This window comes from Pichia kudriavzevii, chromosome 2 (assembly GCF_003054445.1).
Source record: "Pichia kudriavzevii chromosome 2, complete sequence".
NCBI classification, from domain to species: domain Eukaryota; kingdom Fungi; phylum Ascomycota; class Pichiomycetes; order Pichiales; family Pichiaceae; genus Pichia; species Pichia kudriavzevii.
This window is the reverse complement of record NC_042507.1, coordinates 1,087,645-1,109,293: the sequence shown is the minus strand read 5'-3', so window position 1 is coordinate 1,109,293 and position 21,649 is coordinate 1,087,645. Positions and strand designations below refer to the sequence as shown.

Here is a 21,649-nt window from a genome sequence, read left to right as displayed (position 1 = left end):
ACCATTTGAATATCGACTTTATATTACACATGTACATATACATAAATTTGAATTCCATTAATCACAGACACCTAGTTTTTTGCAAATGTCAATAAACAATCTGGTTTCTCTTTTATTTCTAATTTTGGTCCAAGGCGTTTGTAACACTCTAGGGCGGCTTGTTCATTTTGAAATTCTACCAACGCCAATTTTCGTACCTTAACGTGGTTGACTTTGAAAAACCCTCCAAACTTATCAAAGATCGAAACTATTTCTTCCTTTGTAATATCTTCAGGTAATTTTGTGAGAATCATCATCTTATTAGGAACAACAGGTTCCTCTTTATTTGTAACAAGTTTTTTATGTTTGGCTGATACATGTTCATTTTCTCCAGGTCCTTCATCCCTTGGCCTTTTCTTTGAGATCTCTTCCGTCTTTTGCTTTCTCCTCTGTTGCCGAGCCCTTCTTCTTTCCTGAACCAATTTATCAAATTCTTCTTCGCTTAGCTTCTGCTTAAATACCAGATCTGCATCAGTCTTCGCATGTTGTAGAATCATTGGCTTTCCATATAAAAGCTTTGTCTGAAGTTTTTCAATAACCTGATCCAAATCAACAGAATCTCTCATAGAAACAAAAGCTTGTCCCTTAAGTTTTAGATTCTTACATACATATATTGCAAGGGTTTGGTATCCATGTTCTAGAAATATTTTTGCAATTTCTTTCCTTAAATTTTTTAGCCCAACTTTTTCATTCAGATTTCTAATGTACAATGTATGAGCAGAATTCATGTTATTGCTGACTTGGAATTGTGAGTGTATCTCCACTTAATGCGCTCCTCCCCTTAAATGGGCATAGAATAGTATTGACATACACTGTGCTCATTTACCAGAAAAATTGAAACGTGAAAAAAATCAGGTAGCGCAATTGTTCTGTTCACCGATTATGAAGCTATAGTAAATTAGTTCCAATCGTCTTCTGTTTGGGAAGCAGAAACTGAATTAGAATTCTGGAAAATCAGGTATCTATAAAAATACAATATAGGAGTACAACTAAAACTTTAAAGATGCTCCCTCCGCCCTCTCCTCGACAATAGATTCCTTTGGGTTCATGTTATAATTTTTTACCTTTGATCAAAAGAGTCATTTGTAGTGAAGAAAAGTAATGCCCGTTCTAAGAAAATGTCATCCAACAGTATTTGATATGGAGTCAATAGTATCATCAATCTATTCTAAAACCAGTAATGGGACTCCTTATATTAAAAAAGAGGCTTTTGCTAAAAACGTGGATAATATAGTAACCACCAACAGTATTTTAGTTTCTGAAGAAGAAAATGAAGACAAAAATAATAAAAACTCATTCTGCCTATTAGCACAATACAAGCTTGTTGCAACATTATGTTTACTTGTTGCATTTGGTGGTTTTATTTTTGGATGGGATACAGGTACCATCTCCGGTTTTGTTCAAATGCCAAGTTTTAAGAACCTGTTTGGCACTTACAATGAATTTACAGGAGTCTATGAATTCACAAACTCACGTGTTGGTTTGATTATCTCAATATTCAACCTTGGATGTGCATTGGGCGGTGTTACTTTGGCGAAGCTTGGCGATAAGCTCGGCAGAAAACGAGGACTCATGGCTGTTATAGTTGTTTACATTATTGGTATTGTCACTCAAATTTCTGCTATGCACTGGCTTCAATTTATGAGTGGCAGGATTGTTTCAGGTCTTGCGGTCGGTGCTGTTTCTGTTTTGTCACCAATGTTTATAGCCGAAACTTCACCATCCAAAATTAGGGGCATTTTGGTTTCTTGCTACCAATTGCTGATTACACTAGGCATTTTGTTAGGTTATATTACTACGTTTGGTACGGTACATACTTTTAGTGACACTAGACAATGGAGGATTCCACTAGGTTTATGTTTTGTTTGGGCTATAATTTTGTTTGGTGGTATGGTTTTTCTGCCGGAGTCCCCAAGGTTCTTGATTGAGAAGGAGAGAATGGCGGAAGCAACGGAATCAATTGCCAGAGTTAACAGCTTGGAAGTCAGTGATACAAGGGTAATTGCTGAGTTGTATGAAATTAGCGTTGGTATCAAAAAACAGCGGGAAGCAGGTGAAGCTTCATGGTCTGAATTGGTATTTGGCAAACCACATATATTGACACGGCTGATGATTGGTGTTTCATTACAATCATTTCAACAGCTTACAGGTAACAACTATTTCTTCTATTACGGTACAACCATATTCCAATCTGTGGGACTAGAAGATTCGTTTCTCACATCTATTATCCTTGGTGCAGTCAATTTTGGATCAACTTTTGTTGCGCTTTATGTGGTTGGCCGCATTGGCAGAAGAACAAATTTGATTACAGGATCTCTTGGTATGGCCATCTGTTTATTGATATTTGCAGTGATTGGATCAACCATTCTCTACCCAAACGGATATGGTATGCCGATAAACAGACTTGCAGGCATTGGACTGGTTGTACTAACATGTATTTTTATCTTTCTGTTTGCAATTACTTGGGCTCCTGGCGCTTTCATTGTAGTCTCCGAGACCTATCCATTGCGTATTCGAAGCAGGGGGATGGCAATTGCAACGGCAGCAAACTGGGTATGGGGGTTCCTCATCGCATTTTTCACACCTGCAATTACATCACATATCAGGTTTGCCTATGGATTTGTATTCTTTGGTGCTACTGTTGTAGGTGGGTTCTTTGTTTACTTTATGGTTCCAGAAACTGAAAATTTGTCATTGGAGGAAGTAGATGTGTTGTATCGCTATTATCAACCATTCAATGCCAGGAATGCAAGAAAAACCATTCAATGTTTTCATGGTGAAGAGAAACATATGGGGCCTTGATGAGCTAGGAACTCTTTGAAGTTTTTTTTTCCATATACGACACACTTGAATTTCCATCGATTGATTCTTTCTAGTTTCTCCCTGTTATTTTATGTCGCTGTTAATCACGTTGACGTATTAATAGAGGCTAATCTAACATTTTTATTTTTATCTAAATCAAACATGTGTGTATATAGTTATTTATATATTCGTATTGTTCATTGTGATAATCCCAATTCGTTCAAAAATGAAGTGGAGGAAGGTTGTCTACCGAGAAGATCAACTAAGTTATCCATCTCATCCCTAGAACCACCTCTAGCTAAAATTTTGTTTCTGTAGTCCATACCATTTTGGACATTCAATGGATCCTTAGCAAACTTTGTAAAGAAAACATCTGCAGCAAAAACATTAGACCATAAGTAACCATAATAACCAGAAGCATAACCGCCCATCAAATGACCAAATGAACCATAACCTTTGAAGGTGATACCGCCGTTACTAATCAAACAGATTTCTTCTCTCATATCATTCCACAGCTTATCCATATCAACATTACCATCTTTGGACGTGTGTAAAGCCATATCAAACAAACCAAAGTGCAATTGTCTTAAATTAAACAATGCACCATTGACATTCTTAGAGGCGACTAATGATTTAATCAAATCATCTGGTAAGGATTCCCCTGTCTCATAGTGACAGGATAGTTTCTTTAGCATCGACTCATCCCAGCAGAAATATTCTAGTAGCTGAGAAGGCATTTCCACAAAATCCCAACTCACAGAAGTGCCGTGAAATCTGGAGTACTGCGTTTGGCCCATCAAGTCATGAATACCATGACCCAATTCATGGAAGAAGGTAACAACTTCACCGTGTTTGAGCAAGGAGGGTTTCTCTGGTGTATCCTTGGTGAAGTTACAAACAAGAGAGGTTGAAGGATAGTTTTTCTCACCTGTTTGGACATCAATATAGCTTGGAACAAGGCCAAAATTTGCAGCATGACCGTACTTACCTGTTCTTGGATGCAAATCAAAATATAGGTAACCAACAAAGACTGGGGTTTGTGGGTCATCTTTTTTCCAAACTTGGAACTGCTTGACATCTTCATGCCAAGTATTGTAACCTTTGGAACCCTTTTCAATCTCAACAAACTTCAAGTTAAAAATGGTCTCATAAATGGAGAGCATTTTAGCAATAGTATTATTCATTGGGAAATACTGCGAAATTTTCAGTTCATCGACATTATAGTTTTGTTCCAACATTTTGGTGTTATAATAATTTTGATCCCAAATGTTGTAAGACTCATTTTCCTTGCCAGTATGTTTATCCTTCAAAGCTTTCAATTTGGATAGTTCAACTTCACCCAACGGTCTCAATTTGGCTTTCAAATCTTCCAAGAAATTCATCACGGTCTTTGGATCCTTAGCCATTCTCTCTTCAAGGATGTACTCTGAAAAATTGTTGTATCCCAAAAGGTGTGCCAATTGTGCCCTAATTTTCACAGCTTCAATTAAAATGCCAGCATTTTCAGGGCATTTGGATTGGTCTCCAATTAGAGCAGCCTTTCTAGTTTGTGCATCATTTGCGTATTTGAGGACAGGAAACAAATCGGGGTATTTGAAAGTCATCTTAAACTTACCTTCAACCTTTTCAAACTGATCAACAACATCCTTAGGAACACCATCCAGTTGTTCCTTGGAAAAAAGAATTGAGCCAGTCTCTTCTGATAAATTCGAAGAAAACTTTAAAGCTAATGTTGAGAGTTGTTGTTTTAATTCCTTGACTTTTTCTCTGGTTTCTAGCGGCAAAGACAATCCAGATCTAATGTACTGTTTGTTGACCTTTTCAATAAATCTCTTGGTTTCCTTATCAAGGGATTCATCATCTTTAATAGTTTCATAGACCTTGTTGATGACCCTAAATACATCCTCTCTTAAACCAGCTTCAATTCCATATTTACGGAATTTGGCGTCAGCCTCATTGGACGCATCTCTCAAGTCCTTATTGGCAGAAACGTGTTGATAGAAAGTCAACTGGTTGGTCAAACCGGCCTGTCTGTTTTCCAAATCGGCATATGGCTTAATTACCGTGTCGATGGTGGCCTTCTCTAATGGAACGGCTGCTATAGCGTCATCCATTGCCCTTGCCTCCGCAATGAGCTTCTCTGTTTGTAAGAGAATGGATTCCGGAGTATGTGTCCATTCTAGTGGGGTCTGTGGAGGTACCAATGTTGATGCCATACGGGGAGATTGAAAAATTGGTGTCTTGTTGTAAAAGTGTTTACAAAACTGTCTGCAATACTGTCTGCAATACTGTCCAAACATGACCTCCTCTCAAGGTATTAGCTCTACAGCCTCCTCCTATTTATATACCCAACAGAATGGTCAATTTTGTGTGTACCACACAGGATTCACACCCACATCCACATCCACTACACACACTTTCCCCAATCTGCCACGCCAGTCAGCGTTTCGCCCACTCACCCTCCCCCCTCAATCAGAATCTGAAATCTTACTATTGATGCCATCCTTATTTCCATTGTCAATCACATCCACATTAACATTGACATAGTTTTTGTCAATCTTATCGTCACTTTCTTTGTCTATCTCCTTCTCATTGCCTTTGTTATCGTGGTTCTTATTTGCTCTTCCCCCGTACACGGCACCACAGTTACCATTCCCGTAAGAGAAACGGCACCATTTTTTCCTCTTAAAAACAAAGGAGTAAAATTGTGCCAGATAGAAATAGCTGAGCCGCCAATGCGAGATTAAGGTAAAAAATGAAAAATGAAAAAATCAATTATTTTTTCCTTTTCCTTTTTTTTTCCCTCTCCGTCCTGAAAAAAAAAAAAATTTTGAAACCCATTGAATCCGTGCACCACTTCCTGCGCTACATCTCATCTTTTTTTTTTATCCATGTGTTTTCCAATGGGGTAATCATGGAGTGGAGGATGTGATGCTAGTTTCCCCCCCACCCCCCTTCTATACTTAACGAAGGAAAAAAAAAAATTTCTACCAAATAAGCGAGGGGCAACGAAAATGGGCAATAGCAGGTGCGAGCAGGAAATACGGAAAACTGAGCAATGCCAGCTGAGCATTTCATTGCATTGCAAAATAGACCATTGAATAGTGCAACAATGAACATTCCTGTCTAGCACAACAGTGCCAAACACAGTACGGCGGAGAAAACAACAGGAGAGTCTCGAGTAGAAGCCATAGATCGTATCATGTCCAATACAGAGAACGCCACACAACCAGCCACTGCGCCACGTAGTGTCAATGACCAAATTGAAGCGTACCTACAGCAGACAAAGCAGTACACATCTGAGCATCCTTGGATAACGTTCGCCGGCTGCTTTGCCACTGCATATGTCCTTGCAGGAATGTACAAGAAGTTTTCGGGGTCCTCCTCGGGGAAGTTTGTCAAAGGCGGCTTTGACCCAAAGATGAATGCCAGAGAGGCACTTCGTATTCTCGATTTAAAGGAATCCAACCTCAACATAAAGAAGCTGAAGGACAACCACAGACGAATCATGTTGTTGAACCATCCTGATAAAGGCGGTTCTCCTTACTTGGCGACCAAAATCAACGAGGCAAAGGATTTCCTCATCAAGAGAGGCGGTCTAAAATAATGCTCTTGTCCAGTTGTTGCCTTTACTTGTTTATAGACTATGTACAGAAAATGTAAATACATATATATATATATTTATCAACATCACATCACATCACATCACATCACATCACATCACATCACATCACATCACATCACATCACATCACATCACATCACATCACATCACATCACATCACATCACATCACATCACATCACATCACATCACATCACATCACATCACATCACATCACATCACATCACATCACATCACATCACATCACATCACATCACATCACATCACATCACATCACATCACATCACATCACATCACATCACATCACATCACATCACATCACATCACATCACATCACATCACATTGACCCGGTGGGAATCACCACACCTTCCAGAATGGCTTGCTATTCTCTTTCTCAATACCATTCAATTTTCTCAATTCTAACTCCCGCTGTGCAACGTCTAATGCCTTGATCATGTTCTCGTCCTCCTTTTGCTTGATATGCTCAGCGTAGACCATGTGCTTGTTACCAAACCTGTCCTTAATGTGCTCCTTGTTGGTTTCTTCTCGTCCAACCAGATCCTTCCCCACATTGGCCTCATACATAATGGAAGGTAGCGGCCTCTGCGGGATGGCCTTGTTTCCATCGTAATTATAGACGTCATTGTAATCGTCAACAGAAAGGTCGCCCATAACTAGCTCCTTGATTCGGAGCTGTAATCTTCGAAATGGTGCAAACACATTTTCGTGGTCGTTCCACTTATAGAAGAAAACACCAAATATAAGAAACCCATAGATACTCACCTTGGCCGTTAGATCGGCACCTCTGTTGAATCCGCTCTTATGGTTGACCCGACGTAACACTTTGTATCTGCCGGGATAAAGTTCAGATGGTGGACGGGGGTAATACTGTAGTTTCTTCATGTCGACTTTGATCTTTTGATAATCCGTCAAATCTCTTGCAATCTTACCAGTATTCTTCTTCATTGCACTAGGCGCATTGAACTCAGAGGGATACCCTTCAGCTGGACGAACATCGGTAGGGTCGTATGGGTTGTATGGCGCCTTGGGTTGAACCCACCCTGGGGGATTTGGTCTTCTCTCAAGATCTGGCACACCCTTCTCGTCCATTATCAACTATATGTGAAAACGCTTAAAGGAAACTGTGATTGATCCAATAAGAGAGGTGAAACTAAGTGGGAAAATGAGTGTAAAGGGGACATAGAAAAAAAATACTTTCTACTTCAATACTGTTGATGGGGTATTAAATTATCATGTAAATCTCGAAATTCATGTTCTCAATGGGAAACCAGGCTTAAAATAGTAGACTCTTTCGACTTCCCCACCTTCTTTCTAATTTCACCGTACTAGCACAAGTAGCAATGTCGTTGCTCTCATTTTTTGCAGTGGAGTCGTTGGACTCCCGCATATCCTCGAATAGGAGAAAGCCAACCACCACTCAACCATCACATTGGAAAACCCCCGAATTCAAATTCTACATGGTTTGTTTCTTAATTGTCGTTCCTATAATGTTCAAAACGGCAATGGATGCAAGTAACGAAACAAACCCTAACTATCCAGTTTACGAAAAGATGTTGTCAAAAGGTTGGATTTTTGGAAGAAAAGTGGACAATTCTGATTCCCAATATCGATTCTTTAGGGACAATTTTTTGCTATTGTTATTATTTGTGGCTATCCATAAAGCGTTGAGAACTATTGCTAACCAATGGAGAATGTCAAGGCTGGATTTTGATCTTATCTTTGGGAGTATTTTCTTAGCCATTGTGCATGGATTTAACGTTTTCAGAATTTTGGTTCATGTTTTTATTTCATTTTCACTAACTAGGATCCTAAGAAAGAGGCCATTGTTGGCACAGTCGGTTCTTTGGGTTTACTCCATCTCAACCTTATTTATTAATGATAGGTATAGGCAGGTTAAGTACGGTGATCTTGTTAGTTCCTTGTCATGGATGGATCATTATAAAGGTCTAGTTGCACGGTGGGACGTTTTCTTCAATTTCACTCTTTTGAGGATGCTAAGTTTCAATATCGATTACCTACGTAAATCTCCAGTTGAAGGTGATATTCCACTTTCAGTACTAAACGGCACCAAGGCAAAAAGTAGTGAGGAAACAAGAGATGGAATTGATGGAGCCGTTACTTGTGAATTGAGTGAACGTGAAAGGTTGGATGCCCCATTATCTCTTGAGGAATATTCCTTCAAAAATTACCTGGCTTACTTGTTTTACACTCCTTTATACATTGTGGGTCCAATTATTACATTTAACGATTTTATTTACCAAAGCAAACATCCACTCAAATCAATCAATTTGCACAGAACGTTTCTTTATGGATTAAGATTGATTTTCTGTTTCCTCGTGATGGAAGTAATTCTCCATTATATTTATGTTGTTTCTGTTTCCAAAGCCAAGGCATGGCACGGAGACACTCCGTTCCAGATTTCAATGATTGGCTTTTTCAATCTAAATATTATTTGGCTGAAGTTACTCATCCCATGGAGACTTTTTAGATTTTGGTCACTCTGCGATGGCATTGATCCGCCAGAAAATATGATTAGATGTATGAATAACAATTTCTCAACGATGCAATTCTGGAGATCTTGGCACAGGTCCTTTAATAAATGGGTTCTTAGATACATTTATGTGCCACTCGGTGGATCTAATCATCGTTTACTTGGTTCCCTAGCCACATTTTCGTTCGTTGCAATCTGGCATGATATAGAATTAAGGTTATTGGTTTGGGGATGGGCTATTGTGCTATTTTTACTACCAGAGATGATTATTACAAAAGTAATGCATCCTTACAAAAATGAATGGTGGTTCAGACATGCTTGTGCTTTAGGCGCTGTTATAAATATCTGGATGATGATGTTGGCTAACTTATATGGATTTTGCCTTGGCCATGATGGCATGGTAAAGCTATTAAGGGATATGTTAACAACCTTTGATGGTGTTATCTTTAGTATTTGCTCAACTGTTTGTTTATTTATTGCAGCACAAGTCATGTTTGAATTGCGTGAATCCGAACATCATCGTGGTATAGACGTGAAATGCTAAATGCACTCATTTTTATAAACTTCTATTTAAGTGGTTACTATGTGTACCCTATCCCTGTATGATTCATTTACCGCTACTATATTTAGTCTTGTACTCTCTGGGAGTTTCGAATATTTTCTTACCAAAATCTTTCCAGAGACCTAGTTTTTTCCTTCTTGCATTTTGTTCTCTTTTTCGGTATATTCTTTCCCGCCCATCAAATTCCACACCTGATTGGGCCTCATAAAGTGTTGCAAGGCCACATTTAAGCATTTCTTCACCCACATCTCGCCAACCTAGCCATGTCCAAACCATTACACGTCCGACAACACGACCATATTGATCAAGTCGCAGTGGTTTCACATAGACATACCTATGTAAGATGTATTTTCTCAACCAGATAAGAGCTTCTTCACTGTATGGCTGCTTGGGTTTCCCAAAATGTGCTCTCTCTGGGGCATCAATACCACACAACCTAACGGATATGGTTTGGCCTCTGACTTGGGAGTGTTTTAAAGGAACTTCTCGCAACCACCCCCAACCAGCCCGTAATCCACCTGGAAGATGATACAGGTGGAAGTTGTCACCATCACCCACGGAAGTAACATGCCCATATAGCCAACGCTTGCGCATAGACGACGGTGGGATGTCTGATGCTCTACTTATTTGTTTCAGGTGGCAAACATATACACGGTGCAATGACAGCGCAGCAACCGCACCGACCGCAAGCGATGCAACAACAGGTATAAGTGTATTATGTCTCTCCATGCTAGCACCTCTGGCAGATCTATAACAGAAAGCAAACTCGAAAGTTGAGGTTTTCTGCAAGATTCTAAGAACAAGACAATACCGTTTTAGGAAATGCTGAAGTTAAGATTTATTTGAGGGTTAAGAAACAATTGACAGCTAAGGGACATCTTATAGTAGGACATCCCTTTGTTAATATCTGACTAACCATAGAAGTATACACAACAAATGTTTCAAAAGAACTTTATTCTCCGAACATTTAGACTGAACCCCCAGGCATCCATGCGTGGAAAAGGTATTGCATTTTTAAGACAAGCCCGTTATTACAGGAACCGACCACGGTATGTCTACTTCAATGACAGTCGCCAATACAATCAGAGCTCATGGTGGAGTCGATTTTTCGCTTACGCCAGGGAAAACCCTAGAGTTACATATGGCACTGTTGGTGTGTTCACCCTATTTTTAGTAACGCATATTGATGAAGCTCCTGTAACACACCGGTATCGTCTTATGATGACAGCAGAATGGGTGGAAAATTATTTCACCCAACAGAGTTTCCGCCAAGTAATGGCTGAATACGGTAACTACATCCTGCCTAGTTACCATCCGATTTCCAAACAGGTGTCGTCTATTATGGTCCGTCTTATTGCAGCTGCACATGACTACAAAGACCCCACCACTGGTGAACGAGTTAACTTGTTCACAGTTCTTGGCAAGAGTGATATCCCACTAGACAAATGGGAATTCTATGTCATTGACGATGTGCGCATGGGACGTCCAAGCCCTAATGCATTTGTCATTGGTGGTGGTAAAGTGTTCCTTTTCAAGTCTTTGCTCCCCATTTGTGAAGATACAAATGGTCTGGCAACGGTTCTTAGTCACGAGCTTGGGCATTTACTAGCAGATCATCTGGGCGAAAGACTTTCGCTGTCTCCATTACTCTTCACTTTAAACATAATTATGTTTTCGATCTTTGGCAGCAGTAGACCAGGGGACATTCTGGTTAACATGCTCCTCAACAGGTCTTTCTCCAGGGAGATGGAAACTGAAGCAGACTACATTGGACTTATGGTGATGTCCAGAGCTTGCTTTGATCCAACAGGTGCGCCAAAACTCTGGAGAAACATGCTTCAGTTTGAGCAACAACAAGGTGGATCAGTCCCGGAGTTGGTTTCTACACATCCCTCCTCAGAGAGACGGTTAGAAAATATAAATGGATGGATGAGCAAGGCAAAGGGAATCTACGAAGAAAACGGTTGCTACAAGGATCTCAGGAGTTTCTGGTACAGATGATGGGATGTCTGGCTATACTTAGCTAACATGAAAAGTTGATAAACAGCAGAACAAGAAAAAAAAAATTAAAGAAAAAAAATGGACGCTTCTGTTTTCACATGTGCTCTTTTAAAATGCAGAATATGATGTTCCTTGTACATAGTTATTTTTCATTCCTCCTCTTTTTTTTTCTTTTCTTTTCATCCATATATAACATACCAGTACAATGTCTTACGATTTAGTCTGCCTCGGTAACCCGCTTCTTGATATCCAAGTTAATGTTGATAAGGAGTATCTTGACAAATACAACCTTAAGGAAAACGATGCGATTTTAGCTGAAGAATCACACATGCCAATCTTCAAGGAAATTTTAGAAAAGAAAGATGTGATTCTTGTTGCCGGTGGTGCAGCCCAAAACACTGCCAGAGGTGCACAATATGTTCTACCAGAGAACTCTGTCGTTTACTTTGGTTCCGTTGGTAAAGATATCTACGCAGATAAGTTAATTGAGGCCAACAAATCAGTCGGGTTAACTACCGCTTACATGGTTCATGATAACATCGCTACTGGTAAATGTGCTGCATTGATTAATGGTCTCAACAGATCCTTAGTTACTGATTTAGCTGCAGCTAACCATTTCAAACCAAGTCATCTTGAAAAGGAAGAAAACTGGAAACTTGTTGAAGGTGCAAAGGTATTCTACATAGGTGGTTTCCACTTAACCGTCTCTCCAGATGCTATCAAACTATTGGGTAAACATGCAGCAGAGACAGGTAAAGATTTCATCATGAACTTCTCTGCTCCTTTTATTCCAGAATTCTTTAAGGACCCATTAAACGAATGTTTACCTTATGCAGATTACATCATTTGTAACGAATCTGAAGCTGCTGCGTACGCTAAAGCACATGGTTTGGAAACACAAGATTTAACTGAAATTGCTAAACATGTTGCTCAATCTCCAAAGGTTAACACTAAGAAGCCGAGAACTGTCATCTTCACTCAAGGTACCGACGCTACTCTTGCTGTTGCATACAATGACACTACAAAGGAATTTAACATCCAATCATTCCCAGTCCATGCATTAGATGTTTCCAAAATTGTGGACACTAACGGTGCAGGTGATGCGTTTGCAGCTGGTTTCACTGCTGGTTTAGTCCAAGGTGAAGACTTGTCAAAATCTGTCGATATGGGTCACTGGTTAGCTAAACTATCTATTCAAGAAGTAGGTCCTTCCTTTCCATTCCCAAAGCAATCCTACGCTTAAAAAAAAAAAAGAAGGAGAAACTATAGATTTGTACAATATCTCTTTGATAGTTTTGTTATTAAATTAGTTTCGTACTTTTAAATTTGTTTCGATCTTAATCACGATCTTTTGCATAGAGGTAGTTTGCAAACACGACTAAACTATTCCACCTCTTCAATAGTAGCTTTCCGTTGGACAGTTGTAGTCTCGCTCTTCTTAGCGGAAGTAGTTTTGGTGTCAGCGGTAGACTCAACTACATTCTCTTTATTAGTGTCTAATGATTGCGTTGGCTCTTGATGCTTTTTTCCCTTTTTGCTTCTATGCTGGCCCTTGCTCTTTGGTTCCTCCCATGCATATAATGGTTGGAAACTCTCAATAACGCCACAGTCTTCAAACATGTTTGGGAATAACCAAAACTGTCTTGGCATTGTAGCTAACGATATCAAGTAAATTATTAATCTAATAACAGCAACAACAAAAAACAACCCAACTAGACATAACAATCCTGTACTCAAATACCAAACACCTTTTCTCATCCAAAATGGCCATAACGGGAAAAGAATAACTGTGAAAATCCCAATCACGGCCAAAATAGAATATAACATCATGTACGGGTTTGGTGGGGTGTAGTTCCAAGCATAATATGCGTCGGGCTGGATCACAGCCTTACCAGTAACTTCTAACGCTGGTGTCTTTTTATCAACTTTATAACCTTGTTTCTTGGCATCTTGTGTCTTTAGTTTATTGACCGGAATAACCAATTGGTTTTGAATAAGTAAAATAAAAACTTGGTTGATTGCATTTATATCATCTAGAATGGCTGGAATCTTAGCAGCATTTGCAGCATGTTTCTTCTGAAACTCAGGGCTTTTAATGGAACGAACAAATCTTTTGTACCTAAAGAAATCGGTTTTTTCCTTGTTTGTTGAAAGAATACCTTGTCTTTGTTTCAATAGTGGGTTGTATCTAACTGCAGTTGCAACAGCAAGAGCAACTGGATTTTTCTCCTTACTTAATGGTACCCTCTGTCCTTGCGGTGGCGGTGTTGACATTGTGCTAAAGTTTCGTCCGTGGTGAAAGAAAACACAAAATAGGACCAAGGTCTAGGTCAAAACACGCCTTGCTCCATTTTCGATTTATTGACAAGTTTCAGTTTCTATTTTCCAGGTATTAGCAGGCGAGCAAAAATTTGAGAAATAACCGTGCATGAAAGTCGTTTATCAAGGGGCCTGTTATCAACTAGACAAAACCTTATGAGTAATGGTACACAGAAGCAAAAGTGGATCGCCTCTGTCGTCCTTATTTATTAGAAGAGAAAATGCAGCAGATGATATGGATGTGGATCTCTCCGACAGGCAAAGTTTGTTTCCTGACTTTAGCCCAATACAGGACGGTACCGGTATGATTGATAATGGTATAGAGGAATCATGTTCAGGGACAACTAATGAGCCAGCGGAATCACAAAGCTGTTCAGGAAATAGTATAAGGAGCTCAGTATTGCACAATATACTTGATAATGAACCCTCATTGCTAGAGAACCATGATAAGATCAAGTTCACCAGGCTTTACAAAAAATATGATAAGAATGAAAGTGACGAAAACGATTTGCGTCTAGAATTTACAGATTTCCAGCAATACAACAGGTTGCTTCACCACGAAGATAAACTGAGAAGCAAACTGGAGAAAATAGCCAGACTAAAAGGGTTGCACCTGAGGAAGGATACATCCCAAGGCCCCCAAGAGAACGTACTGACTACTTTGAATGATGATGCCTTAAATGCTTTGTATATTAATGCAGAAAATCCAAAAGACTGGGATGAAATGGAAAAGGCACAGAGGAAACGAGAAGGCGAAAGTAAATGGATGTTTGGCAGGCTACTACATAAATTTATTAATTCCAGTGAAAGTTCAAAGGACAACAAGGAAAAAGATAATTCCGATGAGCTAGACTTTATATCCATTGGCAGTTCAATCCCCATAGATGACGATGTACAATTGGAAGACCTCCCCATAGACTCACAGCCGTTTAGAAAAGTAAACAAGAGAACCTTGGATTATTTAAGAGAATTCGAAGAACACCAATACAATAATAATAATGAGATTGAAATGGTTGTCAGTAAGAACGAAAAAGTCGACTACAATTTGCATAGAGTTGACCAATACCAAAATATTGACCCTATTGAGTCTCCAACAGATTTAGGTGACCATTGGATTTCGAAAACATTAAACTACTTCAATTTATTAAGAATAATGCGTATACAACGTGCAAATAAGTATCAAATTCAAAGAAAACTTAATGTACGACACCTAAACCAAATTGCTCTAGGTGGAACCTTGGGTGTAGGACTACTATTGGCATCCGGTAAAGCATTTACAATTGCTGGTCCGTTTGGGTGTTTGCTTGGATTTATAATTGCGGGAGCACTGGTGATAGCTACAATGCTATCTTTCTGTGAAATAGTTACATTAATTCCTCTTTGTGGTGGGGTATCGGGTGTGGCAGCACGGTTCATTGATGATGGCTTTGGTTTTGCTTTGGGGGTTCTATATTGGGTCACTTACTTGTTTAGTTTCAGTACCGAAGTGGTTGCAGCCTCGATCATGCTATCTTATTACGACAACTTACATATACCCGGACCAAATACTGCTGGTTGGATAACATTGTTTTTAGGGATAACAGTTATCATCAATTTGCTGGACATTAGAGTTTATGGTGAGTTTGAATATTACTCTACCATCATCAAATTGGTGATCCTCTTAGCACTCATGATCTATATGATTGTTTTGAATACAGGCCATTCTGGGCCGCTACATCAACGGATCGGTTTTAAGTATTGGGACTCGTCGCTCTCTGACGTGGCAAATAACATTACATTTGGGTTGTTCAGGCCAACATTTGACGTTGACGACAACGGGTTGGGCTCTCTGCATGGGATAGGTGGCAATTTGGGGAGGTTCTTGCAAGTCTTGGTGTCTTGTACATTGGCAAGTTTTGCGTATGTTGGAACGGAGATTGTAATCATTACAGGCAGCGAATCCGTAAACCCCAGAAGGTCGATTCCTAGTGCTACAAAGAATATCTTCCTGAGGATTATTGTTTTCTATATTATTGCCATTTTCCTCGTGGGATTGAACATTTATAGTGGAGATCCAAGGTTACTCCGTTTTTATCCTCATGATTACATATCAGAATCGCAAATTGCGCAGCAGGATGCAGTTGTGAAGATCATCGGAGAAGATAGATGTAAGAGCACTGTCGTTGATTGGGCCGGATTTGTCAACGGTAGTCAAAGCCCGTGGGTAATCGCCATACAAAGTGCCGGTTTATGTTCATTTGCGAGTGCAGTCAACGCTTTCTTGCTTTATTTTGCATTGACTTCAGCCTCGTCACAATTATACGTTAGTTCAAGGACATTATACTTTTTGGCGTTACAGAACAAAATTCCAAGCTGTTTCTCCTTGTGTACCAAAAGGGGGGTCCCGTACGTGAGTGTTTTGTTCACGGCATTTTTTGGCTTGTTATCTTACCTATCGGTGAAAAATGACACCGCAGTGATCTTTGAAAGATTGATGAATGTCTGTTCAACTTCGGGTTTGCTTGTTTGGTGTGGTATGTGCTTATCTTTCATCAGGTTTTACCATGCGCTGAAACTGCGTCCGGATATAATCAGTAGAGACGACGACGATTATCCGTATAGGTCCCCATTCCAGCCGTACCTTGCCTATATGGGGTTATTCACTGGTTTGGTTTTAGTTATATCCTCCGGATTTACCGTTTTCTTAAAAGGTAAGTGGTCCACCAGTTTCTTCTTCTCCAGTTACGGAAGCTTGATTCTGTTTTTCGGCTGTTACATTGCTTACTGGATATTCCGAGGATCAAAAGTCACCAGGCTTGATCAGGTGGACTTAGACTCTGGTAGACGAGAAATAGACCGTGTAATATGGGAAGACGAAAAAAATTATGCCAGCAACTTCAAGGAACGGTTGAGAAAGGGTATACGGATGTTTGTATAATTATCACGGTTATGTACATTAGGAAAGTCGGACAAAAAAAGGAATCAAGAACAGTACAAGAATACCGGGAATAGGGTCACTTGGATCGTATTTTCTTCAAGAGCAATGCCTTCTTCTTCTGCAGTAAAAACTTTTCCATAAAACGGACATTCTCTGTAACGGGTCTCTCTGTAGTTGCTTCAAACGTGAAGGGAGAAGGTGCCGTGCTTTCAAAGTGTAACTTACTTTCCCTATTTACCATCAGGTCAGGATAATCAGCGGGCCAATTCTGCGAATTTCTGAATCTTACAATAGACTGTTCCTTGTCTCTAGCGTTCTGTTTATTGCTCTTCTCGATTGTTGCCTCTTCTAGCAACTTAACAACGTCTGGCAGTTCTCGAGCTCGGCCAAAGTATCGATATCCTTTAACCACAAACGACAATGACTTGTCTTCGTGCGAGTTGCCCGTCAAAATGTAATCAGGCCCTCCAAGTTCCTTGATCCTGTGTTCCCATGCTCTCCTAAGACGTAGTTGTCTGTTGATGGTATCATTGATGTCTCGGATTTGATGATGTGTCAAGTTGACATCGTTGATTTTGGCTAAATTGACAGATATTGCACTGATCACTCTCCGTCTCTCTTCGTTGGCCCTCTCAACATCGGTACAGTCACTGGGCCTCAACTTATATTTCTTCCCCGTCATGCTCTCGGTGAAGTTTTCTTGCTTTTGTTTCATTCAAATTCAGCTTTCATGACGTAGGCCATGTGTACAGATGTAAATGACAAAAGATAGAGAAAAAAAAATGTACACTGCAGCTTCTTCCATCACCCTCACCAATTTGGATTTGGCCCTTCTCTCCTCGCACACACGCATTCTCGTTATCCTTTTCCTTTTTTTTTTCGTGTTTTGTCAATCTTGACGAAGTTATTCTTTCTTAGAAGTTGTGTCTCCTTTGGGAATTCTTCGACGCATTTTCCTTTGCTTTTACCTCTTTTACTTTCCGTGTATAGATGGCAATGCTTTCTTTGGGTAGAAGACAAAAACCGCTAGTATTAGGTGCAGCAATCATATTGCTTGTGCTCTTAGTTTCAGTTTCCTTTTCATCAACGAAAAATGCCAGTATTTCTCCAATTGTAGGATCCTCAAATTCAGGTTCCACTTCAGGGTCAGATTCTGTCCACAAGGCCGAATTCGGTGTTGGAGAGGCAGTGTCTCCTTCTAATGATGATACGCTACTCTCTGGTGCTACCATTGAACAAGACACGGTTAACCAAAACGTCAAGGCCAAACCACATGTTGTTGGTAATGAGAAAGTCGACACTATTGCAGGCTCGGACGCCTCCCTAAAATCCAAGGAGGAAAGTATAGCCAAGGCAAAGGGCAGTAAGGAAATCGAAAGTTACTCTGGATCATCAGAGAGTGATGGAGATACGCCGCTCAAGGATACCAAAATTCCTGCAAAGAAACCTGTAAAGGATACTACCAAAGATACCACAGCCAAGCCATTGACAGACAAGTCTGCTGCTTCCGGTAGTGGTAATTCCGGCTACGAGTATGTAGTTATGATTGACGCCGGTTCGACTGGATCGAGAGTCCATGTCTACTCCTTTGACACGTCTGTTTCTCCTCCAGCTTTAATGAACGAGGAATTTAAGATGTTAAAGCCAGGTCTCTCCTCCTTCGATACTGACACTGTTGGTGCAGCAAAATCGTTGGATCCATTGTTAGAATTGGCTTTAGCTAGTATTCCAACGGACAAACAGGGATGTTCTCCTGTTGCTGTTAAGGCCACTGCGGGCTTGAGATTATTAGGAAAGGCAAAATCAGATGCTATATTGAAACAGGTCAGAAAACACCTAGAGGAAGACTATCCGTTCCCTGTTGTTGATGGTGATGGTATTTCCATCATGGATGGATCTGATGAGGGTGTTTATGCATGGATCACAACTAATTATTTATTAGGTAACATTGGCACTTCCAAGAAGCTAGACACAGCAGCGGTGTTTGATCTTGGTGGTGGATCAACTCAGATTGTTTTTGAACCAACTGATGGTGATTCTTTATTAGAAGGCGAACACAAGTACAACATCGAATTTGGTGGTAGGAAGTTTACATTGTACCAATATTCACATTTGGGTTACGGTTTAATGCAAGCTAGAAATAAGGTCAATGCAGAGGTATTGAAGTCCGAGATGAAGACCGCCGGTAAATCCAAATTTGTTCCATTGAAAGAATCACAAATTAAAAATGCAGTTGCAGATGTCACTATTGAAAACCCATGTGTTCCACCTGGTGTTACAGCAGAAGATGTTATAGTTGAACTAGAAAATGGTGATAAATACGCAGTCACTTTTGTTCCACCAAAGAAAACATCATCCGATAGTCTAGCTGGCCAATGTAAATTCTTAACTGACTCAATCTTAAATAAGGATTTAGATTGTGAGTCTGACTCGTGTTCATTTAATGGTGTTTACCAACCATCCTTCAAAGACCAATTCCCATCAACTGCGGATATGTATGTTTTCTCATACTTCTACGATAGATTACAACCTATTGGTATGCCAGATTCATTCACCTTGAAGGAAATGAATGATATCATGGAGTCGGTTTGTGCAGGTTCACACTTATGGGACAAATACTTTACCCAGGAGGCACATATCAAGGAATTGGAGAACGAACCATTGTGGTGTTTAGATCTCAACTTTATGACTTCCCTTCTGCACAACGGTTACGATATTCCTCTCAAGAGAGAATTAAAGACTGCAAAGACTATTGGTGGTAACGAGCTGGGTTGGTGTCTCGGTGCTTCATTGCCGCTACTTGACAAGTCCAACTGGACTTGCCGTGTTACCAAGGAACTATGAGTTGATGTAACCGTCTTGCGTTTGTGTCTGTATTTCCTATATATCTTTTAAGCCTAATCACAGGTTGGACTGTATTTAATTGCACAGGTTTCAAGTCACGTTATACTTTAGCAATTCTATCTTTTATGCAACGTTTATAAAGTGTAAAATCCGTTAAGGGCGAGAAACCCACTTTTTTAAGGTTTCAACATTGCCTTCACCGTGGGTGACTAACTAGCTAATTGATAATTATCTACTCCGACTATACGAGCCAAGCTGCAATTACAAAACTAAATTTCAATGTCTGAGACGAACCAAAGGAACAAATCATTACGTCGTTTATCGTCGTCTGTATTTCAGAAGGAACCTATTTTGCATGAGGCATTGATCAAGGATAACACCATGAACCAATTCTCCTCTGAGATATCATCCAACTCTTCTTCTAGCACTTCGATTTCGTTGAGTGCAAACTTCCCACCACAGACACACGTGAATGGAATCCTGGCACATAGTATACTTGGTAGAAACATGCCTGTTTCACGTGATGAGAATATCAAACATTGTAAAGACATTGACAACGAACACAATGCTGTTGATTCGTTACAAGAATCCCAAGGTTTAAACAGCGTCAGGTCACATGTGGACTTGGCTAAAACAGCACACAGTGTTCGTGCTCTGGCGAAGAGACTGAACAGAACGACAATACATCTCTGTATGAATACTGTTTGCATTGTTACCAAAGCTAGGGATAACTCGTTGATCTATCTTACAAAAGAATTGACTGAATGGCTCTTAGTCACCAATCCGGGGTTGACTGTTTATGTCGATAAAAACTTGAAGGCCTCACATAGATTTGATGCATCGGGATTGGTTAAGGATATTCCGAATAGTACACATAGGTTAAAATTCTGGGATAAGCAGCTCATACAGGAGGGACGAGTCTTATTTGACTTTGTGATTACTTTAGGTGGTGATGGGACAGTTCTACATGCCTCGACCTTGTTTCAAAATGCAGTGCCGCCCATCATATCATTTGCATTGGGATCGCTAGGCTTCTTAACTTGTTTTGAATTTGAGAATTTCAGAGAAATACTATCATCAGTTTTCAACCAGGGAGTGAAGACAGACCTGAGGATGAGATTTACCTGCAGAGTCCATAGAGCAAATGGTGACATTGTATGTGAGCAACAGGTTCTCAATGAACTGACAATTGATAGAGGGCCATCCCCCTATGTGACTATGCTTGAGTTATACGGAGATGATAATTTATTGACAGTTGCACAAGCAGACGGTCTGATTATTGCTACTCCCACAGGATCTACAGCGTACTCGTTGTCTGCCGGGGGATCACTTGTCCACCCCGAGGTGAGTTGTATATGTATCACACCAATTTGTCCCCACACTCTATCATTTAGACCGATAATGATCCCAGATACTATGAAACTAAAAATCAAAGTCCCCCTTAGAAGCAGGTCGACGGCATGGGCTGCATTTGACGGTCGAAAACGTGTAAAACTAGAAACCGGCGACTACGTCGTAGTCTACGCATCTTGCTACCCTTTTCCGACAGTTAAGGGGAATTATGACCAATATTTTGATACAGTTAGTCGTGTTCTCAACTGGAATAGCCGAAAAGAACAAAAGGGTTTTAAACATTTACTCAGTGATAAAAACAAGAAAATATGCGATGAGGAGGAGAAGGATGATTTAGCCGATGAAACAGAACATGAGGAATGGGATATAGATTATTCTGAGGAAGACTCTTGATCAATATAACATCTAACTATCTCGAAACTCTTGTATATTAATCACTGTTCCCTCCCCCATAAATTTCCCAAACCTTGTAGCGCATACAGCTATCTATATTTTCCAGTAAAACTAGCATATTTAAACACCGAGCTTTTAGGGCTTCATCGCCATCACGAAAAGCAATTGGCAGAGGGGCGTTGTCTTAGTTATTACAGAAACAGCTTGGCGTACCAAATTGGGCGCAGCCTTAATGTAGACTGGATTTCTATCGGTTTTTTCTGTATTTTCTCAATTTTCCAGGT

The 21,649-nt window shown here is 40.0% G+C and overlaps 14 protein-coding genes across 14 annotated transcripts; 8 read left to right on the top strand and 6 right to left on the bottom strand.

The window, feature by feature from the left end:
* Window positions 1–71: 71 nt before the first annotated feature.
* C5L36_0B05340 (uncharacterized protein) lies at window positions 72–767 on the bottom strand (the record flags this gene model as incomplete). Its single annotated transcript, XM_029464905.1, has 1 exon — window positions 72–767. The coding sequence occupies one exon, from the start codon at window positions 765–767 to the stop codon at window positions 72–74; it is 696 nt and encodes a 231-aa protein (XP_029320764.1).
* Window positions 768–1,140: 373 nt separating this feature from the next.
* Window positions 1,141–2,841, top strand: C5L36_0B05330 (uncharacterized protein; the record flags this gene model as incomplete). The annotated part of the gene is made up of 1 exon (XM_029464904.1): window positions 1,141–2,841. One exon carries the CDS (start codon window positions 1,141–1,143, stop codon window positions 2,839–2,841), a length of 1,701 nt encoding a protein of 566 aa, XP_029320763.1.
* A 197-nt stretch (window positions 2,842–3,038) lies between these two features.
* C5L36_0B05320 (uncharacterized protein) lies at window positions 3,039–5,141 on the bottom strand (the record flags this gene model as incomplete). Its single annotated transcript, XM_029464903.1, has 1 exon — window positions 3,039–5,141. One exon carries the CDS (start codon window positions 5,139–5,141, stop codon window positions 3,039–3,041), a length of 2,103 nt encoding a protein of 700 aa, XP_029320762.1.
* A 902-nt stretch (window positions 5,142–6,043) lies between these two features.
* On the top strand, window positions 6,044–6,448 carry C5L36_0B05310 (uncharacterized protein; the record flags this gene model as incomplete). The annotated part of the gene is made up of 1 exon (XM_029464902.1): window positions 6,044–6,448. One exon carries the CDS (start codon window positions 6,044–6,046, stop codon window positions 6,446–6,448), a length of 405 nt encoding a protein of 134 aa, XP_029320761.1.
* A 373-nt stretch (window positions 6,449–6,821) lies between these two features.
* Window positions 6,822–7,574, bottom strand: C5L36_0B05300 (uncharacterized protein; the record flags this gene model as incomplete). Its single annotated transcript, XM_029464901.1, has 1 exon — window positions 6,822–7,574. The coding sequence occupies one exon, from the start codon at window positions 7,572–7,574 to the stop codon at window positions 6,822–6,824; it is 753 nt and encodes a 250-aa protein (XP_029320760.1).
* A 251-nt stretch (window positions 7,575–7,825) lies between these two features.
* Window positions 7,826–9,520, top strand: C5L36_0B05290 (uncharacterized protein; the record flags this gene model as incomplete). The annotated part of the gene is made up of 1 exon (XM_029464900.1): window positions 7,826–9,520. One exon carries the CDS (start codon window positions 7,826–7,828, stop codon window positions 9,518–9,520), a length of 1,695 nt encoding a protein of 564 aa, XP_029320759.1.
* A 63-nt stretch (window positions 9,521–9,583) lies between these two features.
* Window positions 9,584–10,267, bottom strand: C5L36_0B05280 (uncharacterized protein; the record flags this gene model as incomplete). Its single annotated transcript, XM_029464899.1, has 1 exon — window positions 9,584–10,267. The coding sequence occupies one exon, from the start codon at window positions 10,265–10,267 to the stop codon at window positions 9,584–9,586; it is 684 nt and encodes a 227-aa protein (XP_029320758.1).
* Window positions 10,268–10,474: 207 nt separating this feature from the next.
* Window positions 10,475–11,539, top strand: C5L36_0B05270 (uncharacterized protein; the record flags this gene model as incomplete). Its single annotated transcript, XM_029464898.1, has 1 exon — window positions 10,475–11,539. One exon carries the CDS (start codon window positions 10,475–10,477, stop codon window positions 11,537–11,539), a length of 1,065 nt encoding a protein of 354 aa, XP_029320757.1.
* A 205-nt stretch (window positions 11,540–11,744) lies between these two features.
* On the top strand, window positions 11,745–12,782 carry C5L36_0B05260 (uncharacterized protein; the record flags this gene model as incomplete). The annotated part of the gene is made up of 1 exon (XM_029464897.1): window positions 11,745–12,782. The coding sequence occupies one exon, from the start codon at window positions 11,745–11,747 to the stop codon at window positions 12,780–12,782; it is 1,038 nt and encodes a 345-aa protein (XP_029320756.1).
* Window positions 12,783–12,922: 140 nt separating this feature from the next.
* Window positions 12,923–13,813, bottom strand: C5L36_0B05250 (uncharacterized protein; the record flags this gene model as incomplete). Its single annotated transcript, XM_029464896.1, has 1 exon — window positions 12,923–13,813. One exon carries the CDS (start codon window positions 13,811–13,813, stop codon window positions 12,923–12,925), a length of 891 nt encoding a protein of 296 aa, XP_029320755.1.
* A 208-nt stretch (window positions 13,814–14,021) lies between these two features.
* C5L36_0B05240 (uncharacterized protein) lies at window positions 14,022–16,775 on the top strand (the record flags this gene model as incomplete). The annotated part of the gene is made up of 1 exon (XM_029464895.1): window positions 14,022–16,775. The coding sequence occupies one exon, from the start codon at window positions 14,022–14,024 to the stop codon at window positions 16,773–16,775; it is 2,754 nt and encodes a 917-aa protein (XP_029320754.1).
* A 76-nt stretch (window positions 16,776–16,851) lies between these two features.
* Window positions 16,852–17,490, bottom strand: C5L36_0B05230 (uncharacterized protein; the record flags this gene model as incomplete). Its single annotated transcript, XM_029464894.1, has 1 exon — window positions 16,852–17,490. One exon carries the CDS (start codon window positions 17,488–17,490, stop codon window positions 16,852–16,854), a length of 639 nt encoding a protein of 212 aa, XP_029320753.1.
* A 275-nt stretch (window positions 17,491–17,765) lies between these two features.
* C5L36_0B05220 (uncharacterized protein) lies at window positions 17,766–19,619 on the top strand (the record flags this gene model as incomplete). Its single annotated transcript, XM_029464893.1, has 1 exon — window positions 17,766–19,619. The coding sequence occupies one exon, from the start codon at window positions 17,766–17,768 to the stop codon at window positions 19,617–19,619; it is 1,854 nt and encodes a 617-aa protein (XP_029320752.1).
* Window positions 19,620–19,898: 279 nt separating this feature from the next.
* On the top strand, window positions 19,899–21,365 carry C5L36_0B05210 (uncharacterized protein; the record flags this gene model as incomplete). The annotated part of the gene is made up of 1 exon (XM_029464892.1): window positions 19,899–21,365. The coding sequence occupies one exon, from the start codon at window positions 19,899–19,901 to the stop codon at window positions 21,363–21,365; it is 1,467 nt and encodes a 488-aa protein (XP_029320751.1).
* Window positions 21,366–21,649: the final 284 nt, after the last annotated feature.